Raw genomic sequence first — 13,263 nt, forward strand, 5'->3', positions numbered from 1 at the left:
AACAGACATATCAAATGCATAAATAAATATAAAAGGTTTTTTAAATAATAATTATAAAAGCCCTTTTTTACATTTCCCTTCTTTGAAGGCATATCCGACAGCCGATATCGGATCGGACAATGTAAAAACGGTCCAAAAGGAAACACATGGTGAGTGATTGATTTATTTAAACATGTTTAAACTTTATTGCCCAATACATGAAAGTACAAGTGGCTCACTATGTCTTATAAGGATTTTTCTACCAGTCTACAACTAGGCTGATCCAATAATACTTAACTAAGATCTCAGTAATGTGAACAGTGAATATGATGTTTGTAGTATCTGGAACAAAATAAATCATTATTATGTTATGATTTACACAATTTACTATTGACATTGTAGCACAGAATAAGTAATAGTACTACCGTACAGAAAGGACACTTCCTACAAAACCGAAGTTTGACAGCGATTCAGGGTCGAATCATGATGTACCTTTCTAACTTATGGCACTATCCCTTTCGACTATCTAGGGTTGTCAAAATTCAAATAATTATCTTATCTGTGGTCGTGGACGCAAGTTGTGCAGTAGTCTCATCATGGCCTATTTAGAAAAAACGAAAATAGAAATTTCGATATTTGCCTCTGCATTATCTCTATCGCACGAATATGGAAGAGTGATAGAGAGGTAGATAACTAAATCTCGACTTTTATTTTTCGCGGCAGGCCCTCTGGGATCACAGTCTGGGATATGAAATCAGACCTGCTAGCATGTGTTGCGTTCTCGCGCGCGGCTCTATATAGCGCGACTTCAAGTATGGACTCGCGCGCGACAATGCAACTCATGCTAGACCGGCTGAGCTTATGTTAAGCCCCCCATTCACACTCCTACCGTGTAGGCCGCCTCGTAGTCCGCCTCGTTGGGTAGGATTGTGTATGGGGGTTGCGGACTACGAGCCGTCCTACCGTTTAGCCGTTTCTAGGACGGCTCGTAGTCCGCAACCCCCATACACAATCCTACCCAACGAGGCGGACTACGAGGCGGCCTACACGGTAGGAGTGTGAATGGGGGGCTTTAGGCGATTTGTAAAATAAAGGGTAAGTATAGGTAGAGGCAGGGGTGCGAAACTCCTGACTTCGGCCGAACTCGGCTCATTGCTCCGAGCAATTATTAGGGCTGCCACAACTTGACGTCCCTTTGCGTGCACAACCACAGATAAGATAATGGCTTGAATTTTGACAACCCTAAATTACTGAAAGGGATAGTGCCATACATTAGAAAGGGATAGTTGATTCGACCCTGAACCGCTGTCAAACTTCGGTTTTGTAGGAAGTTTCCTTTCTGTACGGTAGTACTACGAGTATTATTTATTCTGTGGTAGAGGAGAGGTACTCACCGAAACGAAGAGCTCCATGTCGAAGTAAAACATATTGAAGGCTGTGATCTTCAATGGGACCTAAAAAAGCGCAATGTTAGGTACTTATAGTAAAAAAAACTCTAAAGCCCCCTAGCGCACGCGAAAGCGCTAAAGCGAACGCGAGTGTGGAGTCGATTTCGCTGTCTGCGAAAATCGACTCCACACTTGCGTTCGCGGCTTCGCCCGCGATTCACGCGCATAGTCTGGAGGGGACTTAATAGTGGTAACAGACTATCGCACCGCACCGCTACCTTGGAGCGGTTCTAGGAATAGCTCGTACTGGCGTGGGCTTTCACACTATCGCACCGAACCGTCAAAACGGTGCGAATGGTGCGATCCTAGCTGACTGCCGCACACGTGCGCCAGTGTTGCCAAGTGTCCCATATTTCCGTGTTTTTCAATGTATTTTTGCAATGAAATCCTTTAGGCCCCATTCGCACGACAGCTTAAAAAGCGTTGCGTTAAAACCCGACGTTGGCGCTTTTTTACCGTTTCCAATATTTGTGTTCATATGAACGCTTAAAAATCACTTGTGAGTCATACTGCCACGTACGCATCTCAGCAAAGCCATACTTTATTTGCTATTACGACGTATTATTTGAATATAGCTTGAATATTTGAGGAATTTGTAAGCATAAGTTGACATTTTTAAGGTGAAACTAATAATAATCTTGACGATTGACACCAAAAATTGACACTTGACAGCCAACTGACAGCAGCGCCGGCGCTTTTTTAACGCTTGTGAGAACAGATACACGGAGTTCCGTATGCTCTATTCAATTTGACGCCAACGCTCAACGCCGAAAATCGAACAGTGCTCGATAAAAAAGCGCTGCGCTTAAAAACCGCCTTCGTGTGAATACATACATGGTTATCCATTTGTGTCATTCAAACGCTTTTTTAACGCGCGTTGAGAAAGCTGCCGTGCGAACGGGGCCTTAGGCCCCATTCGCACGACAGCTTAAAAAGCGTTGCGTTAAAACCCGACGTTGGCGCTTTTTTACCGTTTCCAATATTTGTGTTCATACGAACGCTTAAAAATCACTTGTGAGTCGTACTGTCACGTACGCATCTCAGCAAAGCCATACTTTATTTGCTATTACGACGTATTATTTGAATATAGCTTGAATATTTCAGGAATTTGTAAGCATAAGTTGACATTTTTAAGGTGAAACTAATAATAATCTTGACGATTGACACCAAAAATTGACACTTGACAGCCAACTGACAGCAGCGCCGGCGCTTTTTTAACGCTTGTGAGAACAGATACACGGAGATCCGTATGCTCTGTTCAATTTGACGCCAACGCTCAACGCCGAAAATCGAACAGTGCTCGATAAAAAAGCGCCGCGCTTAAAAACCGCCTTCGTGTGAATACATACATGGTTATCCATTTGCGTCATTCAAACGCTTTTTTAACGCGCGTTGAAAAAGCTGCCGTGCGAACGGGGCCTTAAGATTGAATTTAAATTAATGTGGTTCCGCTTTTTTAGAGGTAGATGAAGGGCGTGAGGTAATAGGTCTTTTTAAAGCACTGCTTCCGTATTTTTGTTATTTCATCGACTGGCTACATTGCCGTCCACTGTCATAATTTGAAAAATGACAGCGGTCAATCGGTGCGATGGAGCTTACGCACTAGGTAAATAGGTGCGGAGCGCACCAGTATTATTATTACCTGTCAGTTGATGCGACGTGCATGCCCACCGCACCGCTATTAATAATTATTATGTGCGATGGAAGCTTACACACTATCAAGGTCGCGGTCGGTGCGATAGTCTGTTACTACTTTCAACCTAATTAGGTAGGTACGCCTTCATGAAGTAAAATAGAAAGATCCACGTAATTTGTGAATTTCGGTTTTCGCGGTAGGCCCCCTGCTACAGTGAAACGACTCGACTAGATATATAGTATCCGCAAATCAAACTGACAACCGTGGTCAGTATCAGGGATGTTGCGGATGCAGATTTTTTGACATCCGCGGATGCGGATGCGGATATTTAAAGGCTCACATCCGCGGATGCGGATGCGGATGTCAAGATTAGGTACATAAAAAACGTCGAAAATTACATTTTAGTAATTTTTATTTTTAAAAAACCGGTACGTTTAGTATTTGAGCAAGAATATAGGTGCGTTATATTTAATAAACAGTAACTTGACCGACTTTTCTGGATCTAGACGATTTTGTTATACGTAATAACGAAATTACCTAGCACTTACGCCGCCGCTTACGTTCCTGTACCGACTTGTTCGACATATCCGCATCGATTTTATGCGGATGCGGATTTTGAAAACAATGCGGAAATTCCGCGGTTGCGGATGCGGATGCGGATATTCACAACCATAGATTTAATATATAGAGATCCCGTCTCAGCGAGCTGTCACTGTTGCCACTTTTGTTTAGTGTACGATTAACAATGAGGCCCACCTTGCTGTAGCCATGTCGATAAAGTCATATCGATAAACTATCGACATTTCTTGCAATTTTAATTTTACTTCAAAGGTTTAACGATACCTAAAATGAACAAAAACGCTTTTATTCTTTATTGTGGTTATCAGATCACAATTTTATCGTCACGCCCCAGCAGGGAACCAAGGGTAAGTTCAGGTATTTAATTAAAATACATAAATACCTACTAAAATATGTGTTCCGCAATAATTGAATTATTTTATTACATTATAATATATTAATTATCCATTAGCATTTCAATTATGTTTATATTTAACAAAGATATTGAAGCTTCAATTATTCGCTATTTCGTTCCGCTGTGTAGCGTTTATCGATATATAACATGATTTAAATCGACTTTTCACATCCCTAAAAGAGCACACATATACGCTTTTACGCACACATACACAGCCTGGGCGCATCAAAAAAGGCAACACTTGATTTGAAGTCCATCTTGTCACAACAACTTTTGACAAACGGCATTTTTAAAAGAGCGAGGAGAGAGAGATGATACTAGTTGCTGCGCCGTGAAAGAGAACAGAAAACGTTGGGCCCTTGTTCGCAACATCCCTGGTCAGTATCTTTTTCATTCTTGCTATGATCATGCAAGTGTGAACGAGGTTTTACGTTTATTTTACCTGTGCTCGTGCAATCATGAAGGCGACCATCTTGCCCGCTCGCTCGTCGTTCACATGCTCCCAACCGCAGCAGTATAGACGCGTGGCGACATCTAGTGCCTGGTTGAAAAAAAATAGTTATAAGATAAATCAAGGACGATTGGTTAAATTCATAAACAAATGATAGATGCGTAAAGTAATGCAATGGTTGTCAAAAGTTGGCATTTGACAATGAGGAAGGCAAGTAAATGTTATAGTGATAACACACTATCGCACCGCACCAAGGTCATTGTACGACGCATCCATAAGTAAGAGCGAGAAAGAGATATCGCTTTCTCGCTCTTACTTATGGGTGCGTCGCACAATAACCTTGGTGCGGTGCGATAGTGTGTTACGGCCTTTAATTTGGCTGTCTATGGACGACTCTATGGCATTGTCGAATCCGCTGTTTATTGACATATTGGTTTAAAAACCATTGGTATTTTCCATAATTGCCTCAATAACAATACCGGCCAATTGCAACGTTCAGAAATCAGAAATTATTTATTTGCATTGATACAGTGTGGGGATGTTACAATATATAGTGTTACAGATCATGTACCTAGCTTGGATGCGAGCGTGCAAATTCATCATCATAATCATAAATTTAAATAAATATAAAATGTCAAATTGAATAATTTTATAAAAATAAAAAGGTAGTAGGTTTTACGATTCCATTTTAAGGCTCACTGCTGGAATCCAAGGGGTTAAGGTCTTAAGGCCTCCTTTACTGCAAAACAAATACGTTTCCGATTTAAGTACATATTTTCAATAAGCGGCGGTAGCCGAGTGGATATGACGTCTGACTTTCAATCCGGAGGTCGCGCGGGTTCAAATCCTGGCTCGTACCAATGAGTTTTTCGGAACTTATGTACGAAATATCATTTGATATTTACCACTAGCTTTTCGGTTAGGAAAACATCGTGAGGAAACCTGCATACAATTGCATCTTTGGAAGAAATTCAAAGGTGTATGTGAAGTCCCCAATCCGCATTGGGCTAGCGTGGGGACTATAGCCCAATCCCTCTTGCGTATCAGAGGAGGCCTGTGCCCAGCACTGGGACGTGTATAGCCTGAATTTATTATTATATTATTATTTATTTTCAACTTACGCTGACTTGTAGTTTTGCCGCATACCGGCATGGTAGATAGATGTGCGCGATGGTGCCCAAAATGAAAATTATATATTTCGGATCAATTCCATAGCCCTGCACAGTCAATTCACTTAATTATATAGTAATATAATTTATGTGGAGTTGCTTTAATCAATAGGGAGTATTACTGCATTGCACTAATTTGTTTAGTAAACCATAGAGTAATTTATACATACTAGGCCTTTAAACAGTTTTTAGGGTTCCGTACCCAAAGGGTAAAACGGGACCCTATTACTAAGACTCCGCTGTTGTCCGTCCGTCCGTCTGTCACCAGGCTGTATCTCACGAACCGTGATAGCTAGACAGTTGAAATTTTCACAGATGATGTATTTCTGTTGCCGCTATAACAACAAATACTAAAAACAGAATAAAATAAAGATTTAAGTGGGGCTCCCATACAACAAACGTTATTTTTGATCGAAGTTAAGCAACGTCGGGCGGGGTCAGTACTTGGATGGGTGACCGTTTTTTTGCCGTTTTTTGCATTATGGTACGGAACCCTTCGTGCGCGAGTCCGACTCACACTTGCCCGGTTTTTTTTGACAAGTTTTCACTATGGCATTGATGCATCAAGGCGGTTTGTTTACAGATGGCCTACCGCGAAACGCGAAAACCGAAATTTCTTTGTCTACGTCTCTATCGATCGAATAAGCAAGAGTGATAGAGAGGCAGAAACCGAACTTTCGACTGTCGTGTTTCACGGTAGGCCATGTGATTGGCCTAGTGACGCCCTCTACGCAGAGTTTTGCGTAATATTCCCTATTATCCATTAAAACATCGCTCTTATGCTCTTACCTCAATAATCTGGTACATGCAGTTACATATCTGACACATTGTTGCTACGACGATTAAACCAAGCCAAAAGTTAAACGTTTCTTGTATTAGTTCCACCATACTGTAAACAAACAAAATAATTATATTCTGAAAACTATGTTCGGTATTCATTAATCATCAGTAGTAGGGAGCATATGGGGTTTCTGGACCAGATTAGGTATCTATCTCCCCCCGCAGGGTGAGGGGGCAGGGATAATCTGGTCCAGAAACCCCATATCCTCCGCACTATCATTCAATTTAAGAGCTGGGCTCTTGTCGGTGCAGCGTGAAGAAGTTGTTTCCACCTTGGTCGGTCCGAAGCCAGCCCTTTATTGTCCTGGTACGAGACGGCCCCTATACTTGCTCCTTTACTTGGCTCATATAACTTTTCCTTGGTCTTTCCCTCCCTCTCCAATTTATATTCCCTTATATGGTATTAAAACCTGCGATTTATTTTATTCGATTTTCAACATTATACCATGACATGTAAAAATAATGTGACATTTAGATTTGTACTGAAAGCACGTATTTTATTTTATATAAATAATGATGAACCAGTAAGAAATAAGTGTTTAATTAAATATACATACATCCATCATCACATACACATATTCATCATACATATATTCATCATATAATATACATAATCCACCTCATTTTTGGTCCTTCGAGGCGGATTATAGATATGTATATTTAATTAAACACATATTTCTCACTAGTTCATTATTATTTATAAAAGTCTATTAATATTCGGTATTAAAACCTTCTGCGATTTATTTTATTCGATTTTCTACATTTAAACAATGACATGTAAAAATAATGTGACATTTTGATTTAGATTTGTACCAAAAGCACGTATTTTATATAAATAATAAAGAACCAGTGGAAAATATGTATTTATTTAATTATACATATACATAATCCACTTTACTAAAGCCTGATAATAAGAGGTAATATTCTCAAACAAAAGAACAGTAGCAGAGGGCCTACCGCGAACACCGAAGTTCGCAAGTTGCGGGCATCTTTCTCTTTTAAGCCATTTACAGCGGAATTAGAGTGACATCGAAAAATGCTCGCAATTAGCGAACTTCGCCCCATAGCCCCAAAAGCAACTTAACAAGAATATTTTTATGGTTTTTAATAAGTCTCACCTGAAAAAGTCATTGTGCTCCGATATCACTTCTTTCATCCTTCTGTGTCGTCTATCTCTATCGTTTTCTAACATAGCATCCTCCATTATTTTACAAGCCAACTCCAACTTCATACAAGCATGGTTAATAGTTATACCGAAAAACGCATCAAATCCAGTAAAACTTATAATATACCATAGCGAACAGTACGCCATATAGCCAAACATTATTTCAAAATATGGGGATGAAAATCTGTCTTCAGGGGGTGAAAATGGTTTTTCAAGGTCATGTATCATGTATTTGACAGGTTCCTCTTTGAATGCGAAATTGTAGAAGTTGAGAAGAACGGCGGTGAATGGAAACGTGAGGACAGTAACGGCGACTGTTATGGCCCAGCATTTTTCGCTGTAATAAAGAAAATTATTTATAGATTCTGTCCGTGACTTAATTAGAAAGCAAGCGGACAGAAATTCGTATGACACTGATAATATTTTTTACAGTACATATGGGGCTACTTTACCGCACTAGTGCGGGAAACAGCACTTTCCGTGCGAATGTCAATAGTTTAAAGGGCCATATGTACTGTAAAACGTGGTACGAATAAGTAATAAGTAATTTGCAGCTCGTATCGATTTATAACACTCCCTTCGGTCGTGTTTTAATGTATCACCACTCGTTTCAAATTTCCTCTTTTCCACACGTGTATCGTAAATAACTATGTATTATCGAATAAGATAAGATAAGAGAAGAATAAAAAGGAAATTCTGTTTTTGTGTAGACAAGGAGTAATTCGAACTCTGAATTTCGTCTATCTCCAAGAAAATAGTAAGAGCGAGATAGACGGAGGAGCCCAAAGTTAAACTTAGACAAACATGTAAAATATAAACTTCATTATATACAAAATAAATAGAAAATCGGTTTTTTAAATATTTTACAGCGATATCTGTAGGGCTACCGCCAATACCGAAAATCGTCAATTGCGGGCATTTTTCTCTGTCACTCTAATTACGCCTTCATTGGAGTAAAAGAGTAAGATCCCCGCAATTTGCGAATTTCGGTTTTCGCGGTAGCCCCTCAGAAATAAAACGATCTATGTTAAGTTTTAAATTTCAAAGTTTGCAACTGGACACACTGGGGCGTGTGTCTTGCAGGTTGGCCGTGTCGGAGTAAGAAAATTCTTTTATTAATTGCTATAATTTTTGAAACTGAATTATCATTGTGATTATAGCATATTAGAGATATTAAGGCATTTGAGGAAAAACTATTATTTACCTGTAGTATTGTGTATTTTGTATGTGACGGCGAGCGATTTCCTTATGCGATTCTGGAAGCGTGTTGTACCGTGCGTGATCTGCATCAATCTTCTTGATGACACACCACGCCTCGTTCCATGTGTAATAAAATAGCATCATCTGTAAAAAATAGATAAGGAGCATGAAACTTTAGGGCCACCCCACACTAGCGTCTTTTGAGAATCGGCGTCTAGTCAACGCCATGGATAGCGTTGCAGCGCAGTTGCGCCGATGCCGACGCTAGTGTGGGATGGCCCTTAGTGTTGTTGCTCAAATTTGGAGAACTGCCGCCCTAGCCAAGGTGACAATCGCTATCGCTTCGCCATCGAATCGCTTTGTGTCTCTCTATCACTCTTCCCTATTGGTGTGATAGCGACAGTTGCGTTTCGTTCGCTACGGAGCGTTAGCGATTGGCATGTTGTCTACGGGCCTGAGTAGGTACATCGACATATTATATTAGCAGTAAGTTACTGTTAATATAAGTCAGTAACAGTAACTAAAATAGGTAGTGCTGGACACAAGGACTGTTTGTTAAGTTGAAAGGTCGGGTGTTTGTTTTCCGACACCGATTCTTGGCCTTAAGTTGGCAAGCGGAACCTGGATATCTTAAGCCCCCTCCTCACTCGTGCGCGAATCGCGGCGCGAAGCCGCGAACGCGAGTGTGGCGTCGATTTTCGCAGACAGCGAAATCGACTCCACACTCACGTTCGCGGCTTCGCCCGCGATTATTATTATTTTCGCAGTCGACATCTAGCATCGAGTTGCGGAATTATCAGTACCGCTACTTGATTTGATATTAGAATTCTCTAGTGTCGCGACTCACGAAAATTGTATGTAATATGTAAGAATATGGTATTACCTTAAAAATCACAGCAAGAAATGGCCCCAGCACGGTGATATGTCTGACGATGTTGATAATGTCCCCTCTCTGCCAGCTGTGCCACACGTCAAGAAGCGCGATGAGTGCCGCCGGTGCAATTGAAATCAGTACTAGAACTGCGGGAAATATGAAAATTACGCAAAACTGCGTAGGGTGCGCCACTAGCCACTACCACTATCCATCATAATCTGTCTGTGTCTACCGCGAAACAAGAAAATCGAAATTTCGTTATCTAACCTCTCTATCAGTCTTGCATATTCGAGCGATAAAAATGCAGATTAATTAAATTTCGATTTTCGCGTTTCCCGGTAGGCCCTTGTTAACAAACCGCCTTGATGCATCAATGTAATTTTTTATTGTCTGTGAAAACTTGTCAAAAAACAGTTTAAGGCACAGTATGTACCTATAAGTTACTCTATGGTTTACTATTGGCGCTAGTGCTGCACTCTGGCCGCAGAACATTGCAGTAATACCCCCTATTAAATGCAAGAGAGAGCTTGGCAAGCGCCTCAGGGAGAAAGGGAATGACCCCCGTTCTGAGTCATGGCTTGTTCAACAGGTCTCCACCGCCATACAGCGGGGTAACGCTGCTAGTGTGATAGGGACCTTTGGACCCGGCATCTCAGAACGGGTTTTATTAGTTTCTTAAGTTTTGTACGTATAGTTATTAGTAGAATATATGTACTTTATTTCAAAATAAATGCTAAATTAAAGCTACTGCGTGCTGATATATAATATATTACAGCATAGAGTAATATAAGAAAAAGTGGTAACTCCATCCATACATCAGTTTTCATACCAAAACACGAGTTATTTCACAGTCGACATCTAGTGTCAACTAGCGGAATTTATCAGTACTGCTAGTTGACAATAGATGTCGCGGCGAACGAAGTCTCTAATGCTCAACAATTTTCTGCTAATATTACAACCGAATTAACTGGAAGTCTATTTTCAACTATTTCTGCTTATAATATTAGTTGTAAATTGTTTTAGTAGTACATTTTTCGTCAGTAGTGACACTTGTGACATCTGGTGTCAAGTAGGGGTACTGCTAGTAGACGTGCGCGCCGCGCCGGCGCCGCCGCGCCGCGCCGCCATTCATACGCGCCGCCGCCGCCGGCTCGTCCACTCGGCGCGCCGTTGCACGGGCTACTGAGCGTTTAAGCCCGATTCGGGTGGATAAAATTATTTTATTCACGACAATTATGCAACATGTAAAGAAAATTGCATGTTTATTCATAAACAATCTGTTTACTTTGTTGTTTTTTCTCTCCTTATTTAGTACCACACCAAGATGGCAATAAAAGTAAACTATTGAACAACACATTTACGCAATAAGTCTAAACTATGTTGTACAAGAACAGATTGTGCGTGAGTATAATGCTAGTGAAAAACTATAAATAGTTAATTTTTGCAGTTTTTAGTAGGAAATACCTAAATGAAAAAAATTACTACACGCCGGCGCCGCCGCGCCACGCCGACCTAAAATGCCGGCGCGCCGCCGTCGGCAAATTTTAGGTCGACGCGCACGTCTGACTGCTAGTTCCACTACTTGACGTTAGATGTCGACTACGAAATAACTCGCGTTTTGGTAAGAAAACTGATGTATGGAGTTATCACTCTTTCTGTATTCAATGGCCTCTATCTATGGTAATAAGTAGTAAAAAGCTTCACCAATCCCAACAAGCCTGCACACGGCTGTCTCCGGTGTGGGATACAGCATACCCACTACCATGTTGAACGTGATAATCTTGTACGTTTCTCGAAACGGCTTGAATTCCACGTCGTCGAACACTGGAACTGTAGGTAGATCGTTATTGGTACATTTACCTGAGTTACAAATAAGTAGAGTCTGTGGAATGTATGGGGCCCAATACATTCCACGACGCTTCTCTTTCCGACCATACTCTATGCAGGGCCATCTTAAACTATGCTGCTGGGGCCCCAGAGCACATAATAATTTAGGGCCCGTTTGGAAAGTAAAGAAAGCTAATTAAACTAACATTTTTCTACTAGGTATGATCTTCTATTTATTATGGGTAATCAAATTACTGTCTGTCCTTCGGGACCCCCTGAGGATGGGGGCCCTGGGCACGGGCCCCGTGTGCCCTTATGGTAATGACGGTATACTGACTCTATGGGGGTTGAAATATTCAGCCAAACGCCAAAGAAAAAGCCAGTTGCATAATAGTTATTTACGATACAAGTGCGGAAAAGAGGAAATTCGAAACGAGTGGCGATAAATTAAAACACGACCGAAGGGAGTGTTTTAAACACGGACCTAGAGAGTAAACCGGATAGTGTACATTAGCCAAAAAGTGTGTCCACATGAGAAGTCAAGGTGGGCCGTTGTATCTCTTTCTAATTAGGGTGACCATAAGTCATATGTATGTGGGATATTAGGATAACATTGAATATATATTCAATATAGTTTGGCCAGGATTTTTTCTTATTCGTGCATAGTTATATTAGTTATAAAGAATCATACTGTCTTTTCGCTGTACTAGTATTATGGCCTAAAAAAGGATGGATATAGTTTTTTTTCTCTTCTGTACAACGCTTCACACAACCTTAGGTACTTAATTTAGTTGTTCTAAAAACTGTTATTAATAGGCGTAGATGCTGGACCACGAACATGCCCATATAACCATTCCAGTCGCAGAATCACAAAGTGGTAACTAAATGTCAGATGTGTCGTAACAGAGTCCACACAATGTGTCTAGAATTGTTTCGAAACAAAGTGTCGTCGCCGTGTCTACACTTTTCCGTAACAAGGTGTCGACACATTTGTGTGCACTTTGCGTGCGGTTTGCGACTAAATCTGACAGCAAATTTGTGACAGCAAATGTCAATATAAAATACCTCTTGAAAACCAAGGTTTGTCAAACTATTATTAGTGTCTCGTGTGCTCGTAATTCTAGTAAGTCATCATGGGCAATGCAAATGATAATAATCGACCGAAACCATATAAACACCCAACACCCGTCAACCTTTTACAGAAAAGTTTTTAAAGAAATTCAATAAGCTACTTAGGTCAGGCAACGAATGCTCCAAAAGTTGTAGAGGGAAATGCTCGGAACACAATTTTTGACTCCGTAACTCGGTTTGACAAGTTAGGAGGTGAACATATCAAAAGTCCCCGGCCGTAGCCCTTGAGCGGGGGGGAGAGAGGGGGCTTTGAAGGTCCCATTTTCCCGTTTTTCGATTATATCTCGGAAACTATGCATCTCAGCGACATGGCCACTTATACAAAATGAAAGTTAATTTAATTTGTTACAAGTTTATTCAGTCAATTTTTTCGATATGTTGAATAGTTTTTGAGATATCCGCTCTTGAAAGTTTATTTAGGGCTCTCAATTTTATCTTGATATATCTATATCAGTGAAGGTGCTAGGCCGTGTTTGGTATCGTTTTCGTATAAATCTGTGGGCGCAGCACGGTTCCATTTTTATCGTCTATCACTATGCGCGTCCCTTTCGCACTTACGTACTTGTTAGA

At 40.7% G+C, this 13,263-nt stretch overlaps 1 protein-coding gene across 2 annotated transcripts; it reads right to left on the minus strand.

Moving 5' to 3' along the window:
* Positions 1-188: 188 nt before the first annotated feature.
* LOC134803745 (odorant receptor 13a-like) lies at positions 189-11,971 on the minus strand. 2 transcript variants are annotated; one of them, XM_063776569.1, is made up of 9 exons: positions 11,440-11,969; positions 9,745-9,881; positions 8,866-9,005; positions 7,615-7,998; positions 6,446-6,545; positions 5,609-5,704; positions 4,479-4,577; positions 1,374-1,433; positions 190-321 (listed from the first exon to the last, which is right to left on the minus strand). In XM_063776569.1, the coding sequence occupies exons 1-9, from the start codon at positions 11,642-11,644 to the stop codon at positions 277-279; spliced, it is 1,266 nt and encodes a 421-aa protein (XP_063632639.1). In that variant the 5' UTR covers positions 11,645-11,969; the 3' UTR covers positions 190-276. The 2 variants fall into 2 exon arrangements, with proteins under 2 accessions (XP_063632640.1, XP_063632639.1); XM_063776570.1 differs by lacking the exon at positions 5,609-5,704 and having other exon boundaries at positions 189-321; positions 11,440-11,971.
* Between the last annotated feature and the right edge of the window lie 1,292 nt (positions 11,972-13,263).

This window comes from Cydia splendana, chromosome 27, assembly GCF_910591565.1.
Source record: "Cydia splendana chromosome 27, ilCydSple1.2, whole genome shotgun sequence".
Classification (NCBI taxonomy): Eukaryota; Metazoa; Arthropoda; class Insecta; order Lepidoptera; family Tortricidae; genus Cydia; species Cydia splendana.